This window comes from Pseudophryne corroboree, chromosome 2, assembly GCF_028390025.1.
Source record: "Pseudophryne corroboree isolate aPseCor3 chromosome 2, aPseCor3.hap2, whole genome shotgun sequence".
Lineage (NCBI taxonomy): Eukaryota > Metazoa > Chordata > Amphibia > Anura > Myobatrachidae > Pseudophryne > Pseudophryne corroboree.
In genome coordinates this window covers 767,316,291-767,337,698 of record NC_086445.1, presented here as the reverse complement: position 1 = coordinate 767,337,698, position 21,408 = coordinate 767,316,291, and the positions used below count along the sequence as shown (strand labels likewise).

General features: G+C 43.4%; 1 protein-coding gene across 3 annotated transcripts in view; it reads left to right on the top strand.

The window, feature by feature from the left end:
- Nucleotides 1-21,408, top strand: part of ZBED1 (zinc finger BED-type containing 1) — a 506,379-nt gene that overhangs the window by 374,471 nt on the left and 110,500 nt on the right. For all 3 annotated transcript variants that reach the window (XM_063955484.1, XM_063955483.1, XM_063955485.1), the window contains one exon: nt 2,585-2,792. In XM_063955484.1, coding sequence (XP_063811554.1) covers nt 2,585-2,792 — 208 coding nt within the window. The remainder of the gene's footprint in view (nt 1-2,584; nt 2,793-21,408) is intronic.

Below are 21,408 nucleotides of genomic sequence, written 5' to 3'. Positions count from 1 at the left end.
GGTGACAAGGATTCTCCTCTGGGCGGAAAGGCGCGCTGTGGCGTTGTTGGCAATCTTCATCCTGGGAGTAGACAACTGTGAAGCAGACTTCCTCAGCAGACACAACCTCCACCCAGGAGAGTGGGGCCTTCACCCAGAGGTGTTCGGGTGCTTGACATGTTGGTGGGGAATGCCACAAATCAACATGATGGCCTCTCGTCTCAACAAGAAGCTCAAGGTATTGTTCCAGGTCGAGAGACCCACAAGCAGTGGCGGTGGACGCTCTGTTGACTCCATGAGTCTACCAGATGGTGTACGTGTTTACACCACTTCCATTGATCCCAAAAATTCTTAAAAGAATAAAATGGGAAAAGGTTCAAGCAATTCTCATTGCTCCGGACTGGCCAAGAAGGGCCTGGAACGTGGATCTACTGGAGAAGCTCCTAGCGGACCCATGGCCTCTACCTCTTCACGAGGACCTTCTACAACAGGGGTCGTTCGTCTATCAAAACTTACCATGGCTATGTTTGACGGCATGGAGGTTGAACGTCAAATTCTAGCCTGGAAAGGGATCCTGGATAGGGTTATTCCAACCCTGATCCAAGCCAGGAAGGGGATAACATCTAAACATTACCACTGTATTTGGAAAAAATATGTCTCTTGGTGTGAGAATAGGAAATTTCCTGTGGTGGAATTTCAACTGGGACGTTTTCTCCTTTTTCTGCAGTCAGGTGTGGATGCGGGCCTACGTTTGGGCTCCATAAAAGTCCACATTTCGGCCTTATCCACTTTCTTCCAGAAACAATTGGCTTCTCTCCCTGAGATTCAGATATTTTTGAAGGGGGTTCTGCACATCCAACCGCCCTTTTTGCCTCCTACGGCACCTTGGGATCTCAACGTGTTATTGCAGTTCCTGCAATCAATGGTTTGAGCCTTTACAGGACGTTGACGTCAAGTTTCTTACGTGGAAGGCCGTCACACTGTTGGCCTTGGCTTCTGCAAGGCGTGTGTCGGAGCTGGGGGCGTTGTCTCACAAAAGCCCCTATTTGATTTTTCATGAAGATAGAGCTGAACTCAGAACTCGTCAGCAATTTCTTCCAAAGGTGGTGTCTGCATTTCAGATCAATCAACCTATTGTGGTTCCGGAGGTTACCGGCACCTCTACTACTTCAGAGTCCTTGGAGGGCTTTGAAGATCTATGTGCAGCGTACAGCTTGTCACAGAAAATCTGACTCGCTGTTTGTTCTCTGTGATCCCAATAACATTGGGTGTCCTGCTTCAAAGCAGACAATTGCACGCTGGATCAGGCTTCCTATCCAGCATGCTTCTTCCACACCAGGTTTGTCATGTCCAAAATCTGTACAGGTCCACTTTACTAGGTCAGTGGGTTCTTCCTGGGCGGCTGCCCGGGGTGTCTCGGCTTTACAGCTCTGCCGAGCTGCTACTTGGTCAGGTCCGAACACGTTTGCTAAGTTCTACAAGTTCGATACTTTGGCCTCTGAGGAGCTTGAGTTTGGTCAATCAGTTCTGCAGGAACCTCAGCACTCTCCCACCCAATTTGGGAGCATTGGTACATCCCCATGGTACTAATGTGGACCCCAGTATCCTCTAGGATGTAAGAGAAAATAGGATTTTAGTTACCTACCGGTAAATCCTTTTCTCGTAGTCCGTAGAGTATACTGGGCGCCCGCCCAGTGTTTCGTTTATTCCTGCACTGTTACTTGGTTAATTATTGTTGGTTCATTGGTTGCTGATCCTGGTTGAAAGTTTGGTTAGCTTGGCTTTCCTCTAGTTTGTGTGTGCTGGTTCAGAATCTCACCACTATCTTTTCTATCCTTCTCTCAAAGTATGTCCGTCTCCTCAGGCACAGTTTCCTAGACTGAGTCTGGTAGGAGGGGCATAGAGGGAGGAGCCAGCCCTCACTATCAAATTCTTAAAGTGCCCATGGCTTTTAGTGGACCCCAGTATCCCCCATGGTATCAATATGGACCCCAGTATCCTCTACGGACTACGAGAAAAGGATTTACCAGTAGGTAATTCAAATCCTATTATCAATCAAGAACAAAATTCACAATAGATGTGCATAAACATAAACCACTGTTTCCCAAACTTTCTTGAATAGTGTCAGCATTGTTTTCATGACACCCCTAGGCCCAAAGTTTCTTATTGAGAAATTCAGCAAAGATGATTATATTAAGTAAATTGTTCCTACCTATTATCCTTTCCGGTCAGTTATGTGGTGGTGGACAGGGCTGCGCTTCTGTTTATGCACATATATTTATGATTGGCAGCCACCAGCACTGGTGTTGCCAATCACTATGAACATACATTATTTGATTTGGTCCTGGACTATCAACCCAAGAGCCTCGTGGTTCCCAGGATGCCTAGGCACACAGTTAGGGAACCACTGGCATAAACAATAAAAAAAAAGCTATTTTAAAGCAAAAATATTCAGAAAAATGTATATTTGCAATGTGTATGTGTTGCTTAAAGGATAGTAGTAGATTGTTATATTTTTCTTTTTAAGTTTGTATTTAGCATTTGTGGAGTTGGCAGTGTAATTAGACATAACCCTACTGTCTATTGTATATTGTGTTTATTGTAGCTGGTGTAATGCTGGTGCCAGAGCGAAGAACCCAAGACGGTTTTGAGGAACACTTTGGCTTGAATTACTTGGGACATTTCTTACTGACAAATCTTCTGTTAGACACTATGCGGAGTTCTGGAAGACAAGATTGCAATGCTCGTGTCATCACAGTCTCATCAGCCACTAGTTTTGCTGCACAGTTGAACTTTGATGATCTACAAAACAGGTAAAACAAACTAAAAAGATTGTAAAATACTAGCATTAAATAACTATGTATCTTTATGATCAATAAATGAAGAACAACCAGATGAAGCCAAAGCTATTCACACTAACTGCACTGAAGCTTCTTTGTATTTATGTATGCCAGTTACAATTTCCATGACCAACCATACCAAATGTACATAATATTATACGTTGGTCATATTGTTAGTCTTCGCTCTGAAGAGTCTGGACTGTGCCGTTAATCTGTTGCTAACAGTTGCAACAGACTGTATAATGTTTTCTTTCATTTTACAGTATGACACATCTAAGTACAGCACCGTGAAGATATTTCCATATATCATACTAGTAAATTGGATCCGACGTATGCTGGGTCACCTCAGTCCTCCTCTTCCCTGTTCCCGCCCCACACCACCCATTACATGCACGCTGTATTACTTTCCCCTTCCCCAGCAGTTACGTTGTTGTCATCATCTTCGTCTGGTTCATCTGTTCAGGCTGTTACGTCACTGTAGTGGGAGAAGTTGGGGGATCCACCCCAGCTCCTAATGCACATGACATAGGGGGTAATTCCAAGTTGATCGCAGCATCAAATTTGTTAGCAATTGGGCAAAACCATTTGCACTGCAGGGGGGGCAGATATAACATTTGCAGAGAGAGTTAGATTTGGGTGGGTTATATTGTTTCTGTGCAGGGTAAATACTGGCTGCTTTATTTTTACACTGCAATTTAGATTTCAGTTTGAACACACCCCACCCAAATCTAACTCTCTCTGCAAATGTTATATCTGCCACACCTGCAGTGCAAATGGTTTTGCCCAACTGCTAACAAATTTGATGCTGCGATCAACTTGGAATTACCCCCATAGACGGGACAGCTTAGATCATTAAATAATAGATTGTTTATGATACTATTAAAAACAAATAATGTATTAAATTTAGATTATTTTTTTTCCCCTGTTTATTATATGAAGGTCATTTATGAAGCATACTTGTTGCACACTGCAAAATGCCATAATCCACTGTACACACATGAGAGTATTGTACATACAGTAGCTGCCAATTCATCATCGAGAGATGACTTTGCAAAGTAGAAATGAATCTGGGTGTGCAAAGAGGTGGACAAATGTGAGCCGCACTGTGCAGAAATGTTAATGTCACATAAGTCCATCCTTCTACCTTACACTGAACTATCACTTTTAAGTAATGAAACTCCAAGATTGTTTCCTTATATTCCGTCTAGCATTATGGCTTAAAGTAATAATGATAGTGAGGGGAAGTTGTGTTCTTTTATTACATATGGCATGTTTGTGAGTTTAGTTTATACCATTGTTTTGCTGTTTTTTTAACCCTATGGACTCTGGCATTAATCTAGGCAAACTTTTGCAAATTTAGATACACTGCACACAGTGGCGTAAGTTCACTCTAGTCGCCCGTAGGCATGATAAATGTTGGTGCCCCCTACATATATACACACACACCATACGTAGCTATCCGGCATTCAGGGTAAACAGTAGCAGCGTGCTCAGGTGCTTTTTCCAATAGAAATATAGATACACAAGCAAAGTGGACGGCACTCCAAGTCAGTCATCATTATAAAATAGACATCAGCATACCTTTATAGCACAACCACAGCACTCCCTCACACACCAGCGGGTCCCAATGGAGATGCTTTGGCGCAGTGGTGTGCCAAGATATATATATATATATATATATATGTCCAGTACAGGCAGCTGCATGAGCTGGCTGAAAGCATGGCACTCCAGGATTTAATTCAAAGCTTTTTTCATAGAAAATGAATAAATGGTACAAGCATAATATATTTGTTATGTAGCTCACAGTCTTTGTGGAATCCTCAACAATGGACTAGCTCTCTCTCCTCAGCACTGATGACGGGGTCCGCAGAGGACCGAAAATGTTGGCTTTAATGAGGATTCCACAAAGACTGTGAGCTACATAACAAATATATTGTGCTTGTACCATTTATTAATTTTCTATTAAAAAGCTATGAATTAAATCCTGGAGTGCCGTGCTTTCAGCCAGCTCATGCAGCTGCCTGTACTGGATCTATGCAATTACAGCAAAGGCACCCAGGTAGAAGTCATTCTATATCTCAGAGTGCCAGATTTCTTGGACATATATATATATATATATATATATATATATATATATATAGAAGACACACAAACGCCTTTCACTTAAAACCACACACACACGCCTATCTCTCACACAAACGCCTCTTTCACTTAAAAACACAAACGCCTATTTCAATTAAAAACACACACTTCTTTCACTTAAAAACACACGCCTCTTTAATTTAAAAACACACAAACACCTATTTCAATTAAAAACACACAAACACCTCTTTCACTTAAACACAAACGCGCGCCTCCCACTTACACATGCCTCTTTCTCACACACATACACGCCTCCTACACTTAAAAACACACAAATGCCTTACACACACACACACACATACACACACACACACACACACACACACACACATCTTTCACTTAAACACACACACGACTCGCACACCTCTCTCACACACACATGCCTCTCACTTACACACACACACACCTCTCACAAGCTTCCTTCACTTAAACACACACACACACCTCACTTACACACACACACACACACACACACACACACACACACACACACACACACCTCTCACACACGCCTCTCACAAGCTTCCTTCACTTAGACACACACAAACCTAACTTACACACACACACACACACACACACACTTACACACATGCCTCTCACTTACAAAAGCCTCCTTCACTTAAACACACACAACTCACTTACACACACACACACACACACACACACACACACACACACACACACACACACATCACTTAAAAACATGCACACATAAAACAGAGCTGCCAACATTTATTAAATACCCCCTAGCATCCCCCCTCCCACTACTAACACCCCCTAGTGCAGCTTGAGGCAAGTGCTGCCAGTGCCTACCTGCTGCTATCAGCCCAACGGAAGAACAGAGATGAACAGAGAGCTTCACTGAGGGAGATGCCCTCTGTCTGGAGCTCCCCCTAGCGAGGAGACAGCTTCCTTGTCACTGGCACAGCTCCTCCGCAGCGAACGATTTAGGTTGCAGAAGATAATGGAAGAGATGTGCCCCCTGGAGGTCAGGAGCCCGGCGGCAGCCGACTCCACTGTCTCCCACAGTTCCACCACTGACTGCACATCAAAAGAAAGTTTTGTGCTGTGCGTCTGCCGCTTTTGTGCTTTTTTTCTGACCTTTACTCATTGTTGCCGATTTTGTGGGATTCCCCTTTAGGAGATCTTGAAGGGAAAGGTTCCGGGGCGACTGCAGGGGCATTGGTGCGGATAATAGTGCCATCATTTCAGCGCCCCCAGGGCCGTAGAGTGCCACGCTTCCAGGAAATTGAGGCCAGGAAATTGAGGGCCGTGGCTTTAAAAGGGGGAGCGATGACTCCCTTCACTAATAAAATGTTTATATAATAATATAATATAATTGCAGGGCCGCACTCCACATGGGGGTGCAATTTCAACAAAAGGGGGCAAGTGGGAGGTACCTTACTCTATCAGGAAGCAGGTCCCTCCTGCCCGGCCAGTGCCATCTTCCCAGTGAGATGACTCTGACCACTACAGAGCAAAGACTCTGTCACAGTGCCAGGGTTTTTTCCTTCTATGTCTGGCACCATCTTCCTGAAGAGATCACCGAGAATATGGCGCTGCCGACGGCACCACTAACCGCCCCCCACTGCAACATGCAGAAGGCAGGAATATGATTATATGGTTTATAGAGAATTTGTGCCATCATGGCCCTGCCGCCTCATTGCAGAAGTGGATGAGTTGTAGCTCTTAAACATTCAGGAGTCTCCCGAACAACTCAGAGTACAGTAGGCAAGTATGGCTTTCCTTTACAGGGTCGTGAGTCACTACTGAAGCCTGAGGACACTGTAGATTGTTGACAAGAAACGTATGGCATCAGTCTGCTTGGTTTTCCACTGGACAAGTACAGAAGTTACCATTAGCAACTTCTAGCTAGCATTTATCATATACATTCTGTAAAATAATAGCTAGGTGATTGGCTGGTATGGATAACTTCTCCACTGTTCCACGCTTTAGAAGGGTTAATACATTTCCCTCTTAATAATTTTATTATTATTATTATTATTATTATTATTATTATTATTATCCTTTATTTATATGGCGCAACAAGGGTTCTGCAGCGCCAAATTACAGCGCCCAATTACAGAGTACATAAATAAAATAGTCAAAACAGGAAAATAGTGACTTACAGTTTAAGACAATATAGGGCAAGTACAGGGTAAATAAAGATAGCTACATCAGCAGATGACACTGACATGAGTATCAGGGTGGCAGAAACCGTGGTATTCGTTGCCGTCAAAGATGGTTTAAGTAAGAGAAGGATAAGAACATGAGGGGTTGAGGACCCTGCTCGTGCGAGCTGCCAGATGGAGCCCTGCTCATCTATCCTTTTAATAGGATTAATTGAGCCAGTGCTGTCGGACTTAATCTCCTGCTGTATTGTTCTGTCTGTGTTGTATTGCAACTGACAACAATAGATGAAAGGCTTATGCTAATAAACCTTGGTGCACCAGAGAAGGCTAAATGAGCGAGGCTCCATCTGTACATTCTAAATGATGACAGTACACTGTTTTTAAGTTAGAATATTGCTTAACTCACAATTATATTATCCCCTATATATCACATGCAGGATGGGGGCATTATATATTTTTTAATACACACACACACACACACACACACACTTGATCGTGCAATCGTGCGGTTTGCAACATCTTAATCCTTTAAAGCTGTCGCTAGTGGTGAGGAATTGTATATAGGAAATGTATGTTTTAAGATTTAACCCAGGGGCGTTTTAAGAGAGGAGAGGGTCCGTGCGGACCCCCTCCTCTCTGGCAGCGAGTAGACTCTGGCTTTGTGTGCAGGTCTCCTGGAAGATGGCACCAATGCCTAGTTCCCTGGGACATCTCTATTGCCCATGCGCAAATCACCGGCCCAGGGGCCAGTGTGCACTGCACATCTTGCACCTATTATAAATACGGGATCCGGTCTGAAGATCGACACTGTCTAGGTCGACAACTATAGGTCGACAGTCACTAGGTCGACAGGGTCTGAAGGTCGACAGGGTTGCTAGTTCGACAGGTCCAAAGGTCGACATGAGTTTTTCACTTTTTTTTCCTTTTTCTTCAGCTTTTTCATACTTAACGATCCAGGTGGACTACGATTGGAACGGTAATCTGTGCCGAACGAAGCGAGGTACTGTACCTTGCCCGAAGCCATGCGAGGGGACACGGTGCACTAATTGGGCTTCCCGGTCACTGTACGGAGAAAACAACACCAAAAAAACATGAAAAACTTATGTCGACCCTTTGGCCTGTCGACCTAGAAACCCTGTCGACATTCAGACCCTCATAGCTGAAAGTCATAGCTGTACAATATGCAAGAGTAAATACAGAACAGTACATCAGTCTACAAAATGGCCCCAGTGCATGTAGAGTTCTAGATACACACAATGGGGATGATTCAGAATTGCACACAAGCCTGTTTAGAAGATGGGTTTTTTTTACGAATTGTTTCCACTGTGCCCGCGCCATAGCTGAGCATATACAACGTTGGTGATTCAGAGTCATAGGCATCTCAGATGCATCTCCACTGCGTTGGCATGTAGGCTAAGTGTTCTGTGTGGGTGTGTCTGGGCGTGTAGGCAGAATTGTCAGCTATGCAGAGATCCATCCTAAGTCAAACAGATCTCTTATACAAAGCATAGGGCTGGTGCACATGTGACAATGGCCGCTTTCGCATGCGGACGTGCTGCCAAGTCTGAATACACGCAAAGATGTACATCTGTTTCCATGTGTGCAACTCGGATCAGCCCCAATATTCTACAACTTGTTCTTCCAAAATTAGGCATCTCTGGTTCTGTTTGTATCAGTCATCATAAGACTTTGGATAATTGTTATGAATGTTAGTATATGATGTTTTTCCAGTTTTCTTTAATGGATATTGCTGATGAACGTTATATATGGAGACCTCCAATACTCTAAGCTGTTGAAGTGAATACTGTATATTGCAAGAAAAATGAGGTCAGTTCTAGCTATGCTGCAGAAAGTGGTATGCCCAGTAATAGCTCCTAGCATAAGAAAGGGTAATGTGCTCTGTGGTGTTTGTTACTACCATAATCACGTATCTCAGCTGGTGACCTTGTGAACTCTGAAATCACATGTCACTTCACATTAGCTTGCTGGTGATGTATGTAATCACTGAGCATATACTGTAGCTTAGGAATGTTCTAAGAAAACAAGCCATGGGAAGATCCAGTGTTATCAGTTTCTAATTCTGGAGCCTATTTATGCAGTAACACTGTAAAGTTACATCTGTTATTGTTGCTATTCTCCGCAATAAGATATGTTATTTAGGAGTTATTTGTCATTACTCAAATACAGTAGAACTGGCGCTGTGTTGTATCTCCAATAAACAAGAATTGATGGATACTGTAAGTAAAAATTATTTATTTAACATTAATGTGTTATCAAATATAAAATGTCACTAATGGGTCACTGTTAAAAACCATAAATATAGCATTGAGAAGCAAAAGTTTTTTGTATAACTGCCCAAATTGTAATTCCACAGTTGGATCCCGGACAGATGGTATAAACTCCCAATGGGGCACCAAATAAATTCAGCTGGTATTACCTGTGGTGGTAATTACATCCGAACAGTCCTCAGCAAGCAACCTGTCAGTGTGCAGTCCACTGGGTTTTTCCAAGTAGTGCTGTAATGCAGTGTGGTCCCAAGTAGCATTTTCAAAGTCAAGGGAGGCTTTAGTAGTCCATATTTGGATCCATAATCGCAGGTGGAGATGAATAGCGGCAGTTTTTTGTTCTTAACGCGTTTCCCTAGGCACGGTCACCTAGCGTCATCAGAAGTAGTTCTCAGTATCCAAAAAGGATCTATTTAAACCCCCTTAACGAGCTGACAATTGTCAGATGTTTGTACAATAATTATGTTATCCATCCGTAAAAATATAATAAAAACACTTTTAAAATATATATAAAATTAATCTAGATTGACATTGAGGCAATCCTACATTGATATTCTTAAGATCAATAAATTTTTCAACCATATATAATCAAACAGTTTGTGAGGTCAGAGGTTGTTTGAGGTCGAAAATGACAGTTCAGCTCGTCTAGCTGCTGTCCGTGCTGCACACGGTGGTCTGGCTTTTAGCTGGTGGATATAATAATGTGACTCGACCATGTGTCTGTCTGTCTGTCTATCTATCTATCTATCTATCTCCGGAGCCTAAGTAAAATTATGTAATCACATTTGCATGTGTGTTTACATCACAACTGACAATAGCTGTGACATGCATGGATGGGCTGAAGATTCCAGCTGATGTGTTATATATAGGCAGATTTATCAAAGCTTGACAAGAGATAAAGTACCAACCAATCAGCTTCTAACTGTCATTTTCAAACACAGCCTTTAACATGGCAGTTAGAAGCCGATTGGTTATATCCGGGGCTGGACTGATCATCTGGCATTTCCGGCAAATGCCAGAAGGGCCAATGAGCTGTTGGGTAGGTCTGGCCACACAGAGAGCGGGGATGGGCGCGCATAGTGCAGCCTTCTGGCTCCCTTTTTGTTCACCCACCGCCCGGCGTGTACGTCTCTTAATGAAAGGCAGGAGCATGCCGCCAGGCAATATACCCATGACCCCCACAGGCCAAGTGGCACGTCCCCACAATTAGTAGCCGCATTCCCCGCAACACCCCTAAAATGGCAGGGCTGAACTGCAGCACCAGTCCATCACTGGTTATTACTATTACTTTGTAACCTACAGGTGCTGCTTGTGCAGCAAAAACACAGACCACAGCAGATACTGTACATTTCAGGGTGCTAGACTTTTGCATATAAGGGACCTGCCGGCTCACTCACGGCAGGCATCTCGTGCTACATGGAGTATTGAGGCTAGATGTATAAGGACACGTGTAGTGCCTGAAAACAGGTATTTTTGGGTGATATCCCACAAATTTATTGTGATAAATATGCCCCTTAGTGCTATAGAGGTGACTTTTTAAGGCTGGGGCCACACAGTGGCTAAGCGGGTCCCGTTCAGCGGGACTTGCTTGGCCGGAAGGAGGGTTTTGTGTTCACACGGATTCTGTTCTGCCAGATGCCGCAGAACAGGATACAGCCAGTGCCACAATGGGATTTCAATAGAACACAGTGCACAGCCGCACTGTGGGGGTCATTCCGACCCGAATGCACGCTGCATTTCGCAGCGCAGCGATTGGGTCGGAACCGCGCATACGCCAGATGGCCGAAGGCCATCGTTACCTAGCGATCGCCTCTGCCTAATTGACAGGCAGAGGCGCTCGCTGGGCGGGTGGGGGCGGCACGACGGCACTTAGCCGCCGTTTTTAGGTGCGGTCCAGCCAACGCAGGTGTGGCCGAACCATGCGGGGGGCGGGCCGCAGTGGCTTGGTGAAGTCACACGCAGCCACTGCGACCCGGGGCATCGATGAGTAACTCCCCGCCACCCGCTGGAGCTACGCTGGCCGGGATTTACTCTTCAAGTACAAAAGCATCGCCGCTGTGCGGGGGGGGGGGGGGGGGGGGGGCAGACTGACATGTGGGGCAGACCAGCCCTGTGCTGGGCGTCCCCCCGCATGTCTGGGAAGATGTTTGTAGCTGTGCTAAATTTAGCACAACTACGATCAACTCGGAATGACCCCCTGTGTGAACACATACTGTACATTCAACTGTATGTGTTCAACGGGTATGGGTCGTTGGGTTTACAGTTATTAGGTCGACCACTATTTGTCGACTTGCATTAGGTCGACAGGGTCATTAGGTCAACATGCTCATTAAGTCGACATGCACTAGGTCGACATTTCAAAAGGTCAACATGAGTTTTTTTACTTTTTTGGGTGTCGTTTTCTTCGTAAAGTGACGGGGAACCCCAATTAGTGCACCGTGTCCTTTCGCAGGGCTCACCATGCTTCAGGTAAGGTGCCTCGCTCCGCTGCCACTGTGCTCGGCACAGGTTACCATTCCCAATTGTAGTCCACGTGGATCGTAAAGTATGAAAAAGTAAAAAAATTTGAAAAACTCATGTTAGCCTTTTGAACTGTCAACCTAGTACATGTCTACCTAATGACCCTGTCGACCTAATGCATGTTAAACAACAGTGGTCGACCTAATGACTGTCGACCTAAGTGGTGTCGACCTAATGACCGTATCCCATGTTCGGGTATGGGTCGTTGGGTCGACAGTCATTAGGTCGACCACTATTGGTCGACGGTCATTATGTCGACAGGGCCATTAGGTCGACAGGGTCATTAGGTCGACATGTACTAGGTCGACAGGTAACTTGACATCTCGTTGTCCTGTTATCCAGCTCAACCACAGCATGCTGCGGTTGGATCCGGCGGCTGCGGCACTGCTGCATATGTGTGGGAGTCCTTGTGCAGACTCCTTCCAGCCAAGCGGGTCCTGCTGAACGGAACCCGCTTGGCCGCTATGTGTGGCCCCAGCCTTAATCTGTCCTTAGGGCAGCCACAAATAGAGAAAGAAAAATATTTATTTAGTCATCATGTCAAATATTAGGGACCTAAAATACATGACAAAATATATTGATTTGATTTTGCACACATTAACCTGAATGTTTTTTGGATACCATAATAAACTAGCCTCTTTATATATTAATATGTTGATAAATAGTTATCTCATTATTAAAGCACATATTTTATTTATTTTACACATCTGTCATTGCAAAGGAAAAAATACAAAAAAACATGACATTTCTAAAATGCTATTTTACCTTTATCTAAAAATAGTTTGAAAAATTGAAGGTCTTGTTTTCGATTACCATCGGGGTAATGTGCCTCCGCAGAAAAGGATTACATGTTGCTCTGAAACTCACTTGAAGTTGCCTCTGAAGAAATAGGGGGCAGTGAAAGTGAGCCGAGATTGTATCAATCTTGTTGACTGTGCTTTTGATGATAATTTCATATGTAAGAGCTTTGGGGAACAAAAATATAGTAACATTTGTGTATAAAGGTATTAAGTGATGCTGTCATCTGCACAGATCGATGCATGAATCAATATTCCAGAACTCTACCTCCTGAATGTACTGTTTGGATCCTGTTCTCTTGATTGATTTGTTCTGCTTACTCAAGTGAATCAAGCTGTGGAAAAGCACAAGAAGGGTGCATTTGGCTTCTTAGCATTTTGAAAAACAGCTTTTATGTGTTTAACTTGTTATTCGGCGAAGTTAGATTAGACATACATGACTTTAGTCTGGATTACGCGCGTTAGAATTCTGCATTGGTTACTTGTTAGCGAATAAAGGTACAATTCAGATTTTTTTAAAATAAATACAGTACTGCGATTTCTTATCAAATGTATTTTAGTAACTTTGGACCCTGGTGGTCATTCCGAGTTGTTCGCTAGCTGCATTAGTTCGCTGTGCAGCGATGAGGCAAAACAATGGCACTTCTGCACATGTGTATGCGGCGCAATGCGCACGCGTGGCATACTATTACGACGACCGATGTAGTTTCACACAGGGTCTAGCAAAGCTTTTCAGTCGCACTGCTGACCGCAGAGTGATTGACATGAAGTGGGCGTTACTGGGTGTCAACTGACCGTTTTCAGGGAGTGTTGGTAAAAACGCAGGCATGCCAGGAAAAACGCAGGCGTGGCTGGGCATACGCAGGGCGTGTTTGTGACGTCAAAACAGGAACTGAACAGTCTGACGTGATCGCAAGCGCTGAGTAGGTATTGAGCTACTCTAAAACTACACAAAAAAACTTTGCCACCGCTCTGCGATCCTTTCGTTCGCACTTCTGCTAAGCTAAAATACACTCCCAGAGGGAGGCAACTTAGCGTTTGCACGGCTGCTATAAACTGCTAGCGAGCGATCAACTCGTGATGACCACCCTTATTCAATAAGGATTGCAGATACTGCTTGTTAGCAGAATCTGCAATCCTTGCAATCACATGCTGGGGCCGCACAGCATGCTACCCGCCGCCCACCCACTGCGATCACGCTGTAATTGCCTCCTGCCGGCGCCCCTAAAATGCCACCGACACGCCCCCATTTCCCAGACGATGCTCTGAAAATGCTTGGTCGCTGCCCCCCACCCACCCTCGCAAACGCCTTTGCCTGTCAGTCAGGCCGAGGCTTTCGCAGTTTATGCAATCTACTCACATTAACTGCTCGCGCAGGATGGGACCTGCATGTGCGCGTAGACACCTTTCTCAAAAACTGCGGTCGCATTGCGATGCGACCTGAATAAGGCCCTTTGTCTCTGGATTTCAATCCCTTTAAAAATTTTATAAATACAGTAAATCAATGTTAATGACCCGGTCCCTTACAAATAATATTTAACTAATCCAGACACTACGTCAATGATTAGCGATGTTTAAAAAAAAAAAAAAAGTGACAAATAGAGACAAATTATCTAATGTCAAAAACATTAATTAGGGGATTATTCAGCTTTATTGGGCAAAACCATGTGCACTGCAGGTGTGGCAGATGTAACCGGTGCAGAGAGATTTAGAGTTGGGTGAGTAATATTGTTTCTGTGCATGGTGAATACTGTCTGCAATTTAGATTTCAGTTTGAACACACCCCATTCAAATCTAAGGGGAACATTTACTAAGCCGTGATAAGAGTGGAGAAGTGAGCCAGTGGAGAAATTTCCCCATCAACCAATCAGCAGCTCTGTATAATTTTATAATATGCAAATTATAGATGTTACTTCAGTGCTGATTGGTTGCCATGGGCAACTTCTCCACTTGCTCACTTCTCCGCACTTATCACTGCTTAGTAAATGTACCCCTAAATCTCTCTGCACATATTACATCTGACCCACCAGCAGTGCAGCATGGTTTTGCCCAATTGCTAACTTTCTTGGTGTGCAAACAAACCTGAATAAGGCCCTTAGTTTTGTAATAAGAAATTTACTGTAACTGTGACGGACATACACGTTCGAGTCACATTATTATGACCACCTCCTACATTTGACATTGGCAGCACGTAGCCCATGAAGTACGTCACGTGTTGTACGCTGGCTTTATCGGTATATAAGGTGTTTGATAGGCTTTCTACATACATATCACTCATTGCTGTTATGGGTAAAAGTGACAATTTATCTGAGTTGCAAAAAGGGAAGATTATCGACTTTTGGGTCAAGGGTGGCAGTATTTCTGAAACAACCCAGTATGTGAACTGTTCGCGTGCTCCTGTGGTGAAGCTGTATCGCGAATGGACAAATAGCACCATTGCGAATAACCAACGTGGAAATTGTGGAGCACCACATGCCATTGATGTGAGAGGTGAATGTCGGCTACGAAGGTGCATGAGGGCCGACCGACACGCTACAGTGGAGCAGCTCACTGTCAATATTAACCTGAGGGCCACCAGACGTGTGTCAAAAATGACGATCCCTGCTGTGTATGGGGCTGCAAAGCGGTTACTCTGGCAATTAGCTGGTGGTCATAATTACGTAACATAACCGTGTTTATTTGAGGTTGACAGGTTGTGAGCTAGCCATATTTGGGTTTGTATAGAGTAGGATTTAAATGCAGTTTGTTCTTTTTTTTCTCTTTCCTTGTTACATTAATATCATACTGTACGTTGTATGTATTATATCCATCCCATTTCATGCCATTTATCTGCTTTTCTTTCTTTTTTCTTTTTTATTAAACATTAATTTTTATTAAGATTAACAAAGGTAAATGGGGAGACAGAAAAAGGAAAAGGGGCATATTAGTGATGCCAGGTATATTGCATACTGTATATAAAAGACCAAAGGCCAAGCACGCATTACACAAGTGAAATAGACAGACATAGATGATCAACAATAAAATCAGATAATAGACACAGGCATATCAAGAGTCTGATTGAGGTGAACATAGGACAGATGGATCAACTTGAATTCTACAGTATATATATTCGAATGCCCCTGCTCTTCCCTGTACTTACTCCATCTAAACCATTTCATATGAATGGAGGAAGGGGAGAGGGCGTATTTAGACTCTGCTGTTTCAAACAAGTAATGCTTATGTACCATATTTTGAATAGCTGAAAGGCTGGGTATCTAAGCAGATCTCCACAGCTGAGCAATGGAGGCTAGAGTAGCAACCAAAATGTTGCTCATAATGTATTTAATCTCCTGGGGATAGCTTCTCAGGGTAAAGGTGGAACAGAGCAGTCAAAGGTTCAGCAGAGACATTCATTTCAATCACCTTACTGACCATGAGAAACACTCCAGAGCGGCCGCAGGAGAGGACACACCCAAAAGACGTGAAATATGTCACCAACACCACCGCAGTTCCTCCATCAATACTGAGAAATTGAATGTCAAATTTTGTGTTGCCGTTCAGGAGTGAAGTATGCTCTCTTAATCAACTTATAAAACATTTTTGAGTGAATACAGGTTGAGTATCCCATATCCAAATATTCCGAAATACGGAATATTCCGAAATACGGACTTTTTTGAGGGAGAGTGAGATAGTGAAACCTTTGTTTTTTGATGGCTCAATGTACACAAACTTTGTTTAATACACAAAGTTATTAAAAATATTGTATTAAATGACCTGCAGGCTGTGTGTATAAGGTGTATATGAAACATAAATGAATTGTGTGACTGTACACACACTTTGTTTAATGCACAAAGTTATAAAAAATATTGGCTAAAATGACCTTCAGGCTGTGTGTATAAGGTGTATATGTAACATAAATGAATTCTGTGCTTAGACCTAGGTCCCATCGCCATGATATCTCATTATGGTATGCAATTATTCCATAATACGGAAAAATCCAATATCCAAAATACCTCTGGTCCCAAGCATTTTGGATAAGGGAGACTCAACCTGTAATACATTTGGAGAGTTTAAACCAAGTACGAAATATAACATCCCACTCCTCTTCCAAGAAAGTTCTAGATAAGTCCCTCTCCCACTTAGGGCCAAATTCAATTAGCCGTGAAATTGCGGCTAATTGTTTGCAACTTTTTTAGTGCGAAAACAGGATTTGTGCAGATTTGCGCACTCTTGTGATTTGCCTATTCAATTGCAAAAATTGTTGCTGCCACTGAAAAGTGAAACAATGGTTAAATCTGACGGTACCCCTAAAAAAAGCTAAACTAATATCGGATAACAGTATAAAAGTTTATTATTGGTTATAATAAAGTATTTCTGTTACTAAAATTGGGTCAGATGGTTCTTATCTGATTGTTTTTTTAAATGTAAAAAAATTATAGAATTTTTTTTTTTTTCCCAGCAAAATAATTGCTCAATTTAAATTAGGGGTACATAAAATGGTTATGAGTATATTTTTGGGTCATTTTAGAGGACTTTAAGAAACAAAAAAGTGGAAAACAGACCTATTACTCTGACATGCAAGTCTGAAAACAATTATCCCAATCATAAAGCACCCCAATACACCTGTCCCATACCTTGTACCCCAATTTCCATAATTTTGCAATTTTTCACCCCCAAAAATACATAATTATTGGCTGATTGAAAATTATTAAAAATGTCTAAGTGCCTAATTAGTCATTCAGTGGGGTGCCCCAGGGGTTCAGAACCAAATCCTAAAATTTTTTACTTAAAATAGAGATTTTTCCCAAGTTTATCACCTGCTCAGACTTGGTGAATTGAATTTAGCTGTAAAATTAATGTGAATTGGTTTGCACAGACAATTTAATAGGCCTTTTTGAAAATTTACCGCAATTCACAGTAAATTCAGTGTTTACGTGGTTTCACGGCTAATTGAATTTGCCCCTTAATCTGGGAAACCAATTTACCCTTCTTACTATCTGAAAGTTGGTACTGATACCACCAGGAGATTCCTCCCCTATAAGAAGAAGAACTAAGCCGGGAGATGAGAAACAAAGTGAAGGTCCGTTTCCTAAATGCTGAGAGAAGATAAGTCTGAAACTTATGTCGCAATTGTAAGTACTTAAAGTCCCAGCTTCTGAGCACCACACCGTTCCTAACGGTGAGAGAAGGACACTAAGCTATCTCCTAAGAATAAATCACCAAGGGGTCTATTCATGCAGCAGAGAAAAGCCCTGTTTTGCGTTAAACAGGGCTTTTCTCTGCTTACCGCAATTCACAGAGCGGGTTACCGCGGATAATGTTATTACTTCTCCAGCGGTATCCCTGCTCTGTGCTGGAATCGCAGTACCATACACTTGTATGGTATCTGCAATTCATGTAGAAGCGGAAAGCTCAGCTTTCCGCTTCTCTTCTCTGTGCCGTTTCGCCACCTGAGGATGGCGTAGTATCTACCTGCCTGACGCTAAGCCTGTTCTTTCCCCAGCTTCGGTACTAGCCGCTCCATCCCGCAAGCTCCGCCCCTTTTACTCAGCTCGCACTGCTTCCGGCTTGTGAGGAATCTCCTTAGCAACCACTTGACGGGCAGCTCGCCAAGCATGAGGTGCGCATGCGCCAGAGGCAGATCGGCGTAGTAGGCACGGCAGAAGCAGAGAAGAGGACATCGTGGACGGGCAGTTTAGCACTACGTGACAGAGTTTAGGAAGGGAATAATGAATTGCGGTAAAGATAAGTTAAAAACCCGCACATACGAATGCGATGCTTGGTGATAAGTTAGACCAAAACATTGCATTTGTTCATGAATAGACCCCCAAGCATGGAGAGACCACCCTTTGTCCAAGGGTCTAGGAGCAGATTCGGTATCAGAGTCGCTATGGTCTTTAGTGTTAAAGCTGGAGACAGTAAAGTAATCTGCGCACTGGAAGATACCAACTGATGCCAAGCTTGTAATGTGATCCTAAAAGAGTTATATCAAAACAGCACTATAACAGGTGCTTTACAAAGAACAATTAATATTCATTTAATAAAAGAAACCATGTAGTAATGACACAAAAATGACACAGAAATATATAAAACATTCTCTTGACCACAATTAATCTCTCTTATGGCAAACTCAATAAACCAGTGGCAGTCTATTGCAAATTGGATTGGTCATCCAGTATCCTTCAGGCAGTATGAAAACGTTAGTGGGACATCCAGTCTTAAGGTAAATAATTACCAGATTCCTTGTGGTTTTGGCTGGGTATTCCACCTAGCGAGGTTCAGTGTATACTTCTGTCCTACGCAGTATCCGCGGTGGTTCTCCCCTTTATTAAGTGTCCACAGTGGTGAATGCTGGCATCTCCAAAGGCTTGGACAACTGCAGAGTGTCCCACAAACTGGTCTGGCAATGCCCTGTACAGAGACTGGCTACCTTACGCGTTTTGCTGTCACTTGGCACTTGATAAAGCTATGCAAAATAGTACATTTTTAAATTCTGTAGCTAAAAAATTCTGTCATTTAAATGTTTGGAAAGGAAATATGACATCACACTGTACACTGTACAGATCTGGTTAATAATCCTGAACTTTACATTATACAATGTGCACTTTTCTGGGGATATCTTGCTTTTTAAAACGTAAATGGCAAGGTGTATTGTAGAGATAATGTGAAGAAGTGATACACATGTCAGTCAATGTTAGAATGAGATTAAAATAAGTAGGGCAGCTTGTGTAGTGTTAGCGTTTGATAGACAAGCAGATTTAAACATGTATTTTAATAGACCTTACAAATCTACAAAAGGAAATTCTATATACTGTAAATTAATGCTGAACAAAGCATTTCTGCATTTTTACTGTCAGTTACAGCATTATTAGGTATTATCATTTTCGTGATGTTGCATCCAGGAAAATGACACATTTGTTACTGTCTGCTTTCGCATATAGAAAAGACGCAGGGTGGCTATATTTTTACACAGTGGTTTAGAGTTGAGCTATAAAAGGACACAGCGCGGGTTTCCAGCCACCTGGAATTCCTCTAGACATTCCGGGAATAGCTGCCCGGTGTCCGAAGCCTTGTCAATCTTAGAGGGGGAGTGTCTGGAAATCAGGCAATCTGCACTGATCTGTCTCCACACAGTCTTCAGTCCTTCCACATGTCAGTGATGAGACATTGGTGGCAACATTGTTATCATAGCATGGGGTGGCACACTGACTGAAATAAGGACCACTTGCAGTTGTAGCCGTTCGCAGATCAGGTTCCCCTATGCTGTTTCCTTGCTACCTTCCAGTTGATGCCTAGGACTGCCATACCATGCAGATGCCCCTTGGAAGTAGGGATTGTCTGCACTTGCACCACACTACCATCTGGCATGTAACAACCAATCTTCCCCATTCTGAGTAGACCAGCATCACAGTAACATGGAGGTTACAGGCTCCACATGCTGTGAGTGAGTGCTTACACTGTTCTATACTCCCCTCAATGGAGTCCCAGTTGTTAAACATCTATATAGTTTTTGACCATTGTATTTGAGGGAGACCACCTTTCACTGATAACAGTGTATCAGATATCAGTAATACCCCCATTTTTTAAGTTAAAAGAGACCCCCCCTCGTGTTTCTTTAATTGTCCCCCCACATAGTCAGTGTATTTCCCATAGCCCATGGCAATGTAGTAGCTGAACGTTACATTACCCTGACAGCCCTGTCAGGGAGATTTTTGCGCCACTGTCTGTTTGTGAGTCAGCCATCTGGCCAGCAACGAGGATGCCCGAAAAAATCCCTGTTAGTTAATTGGGTCCCCTGGTTGTAGAGCAGAAGTCCCCTTGGGCGCTCTGTTGCTGGGGCCTGAGGAACCAGTGACCACTGAGGAGGGGGGTGGTCCAGGAGGACTAGAGCACTTTTAAAGAAGCGCTGCAGCACGAGGAGGGAGCCCTGGAGAATGTGAAAGCATTCCGGAGGAGTCACAGACATGTAACTGCCGGAGCTGGTAAACACTTACCGAAGTCGAGCAGGAGGTAAGTGGGGGATGTCGCCGGGAGGCCAGGAGACCGGAGTGTGCAGTGTCGGGTGGACTGCAGCCGAAGGAGCCTAGATAGGCGGAGAGTGGGGGCAGCGCAGGAGTAGCTAGCACTACCCCGGGGGTGAAGGACCTCCTGCGAGGAAGATAGCTGCCTGTGTCACAGCTGCGAGGAGGAACGGGACATCATCTGAGGGGTAAAATCAGGTCTGCCTCTCTGATCCCACACCCAGTTTTAGTTCCGGCACCGACTTTCTGGGTGTTACATCTTTATCTGAATCAATGTGATCTGCATTATATTCCATCTGCTGAGGAGAAAATCATAATTTGGGACCTTTTCTGAACTTATAGTTGCCTTAGCTCCTAGGGTTATCCAGCAGATTTCTTCATACTACTGTGGTTCAATTATATATATTACAGCTTTTTATGTATTGTATTTAAGTTTGATTATCAAAACTATTTTTTTTTTTATGTATTCAAGTTTTAAGCACTCTTGTGCTATAAACACTGCTCGTACAAAGAGGGATGAGGGTGCTCTAGCATTAGTGACATACTGGCATATAAAGAGGCATGAGGGATTCTTAACATGGCATATGAGTTGGCAATTATGTCATATTAAGGGGCAATAGGGTATCTTATGCCATATAAAGTGTCAAGAGGGGTCTCATGCCAATTAGACTGCAGTCCACCAATCGACCGCATTGTAATCCTTGGTCGCCCGC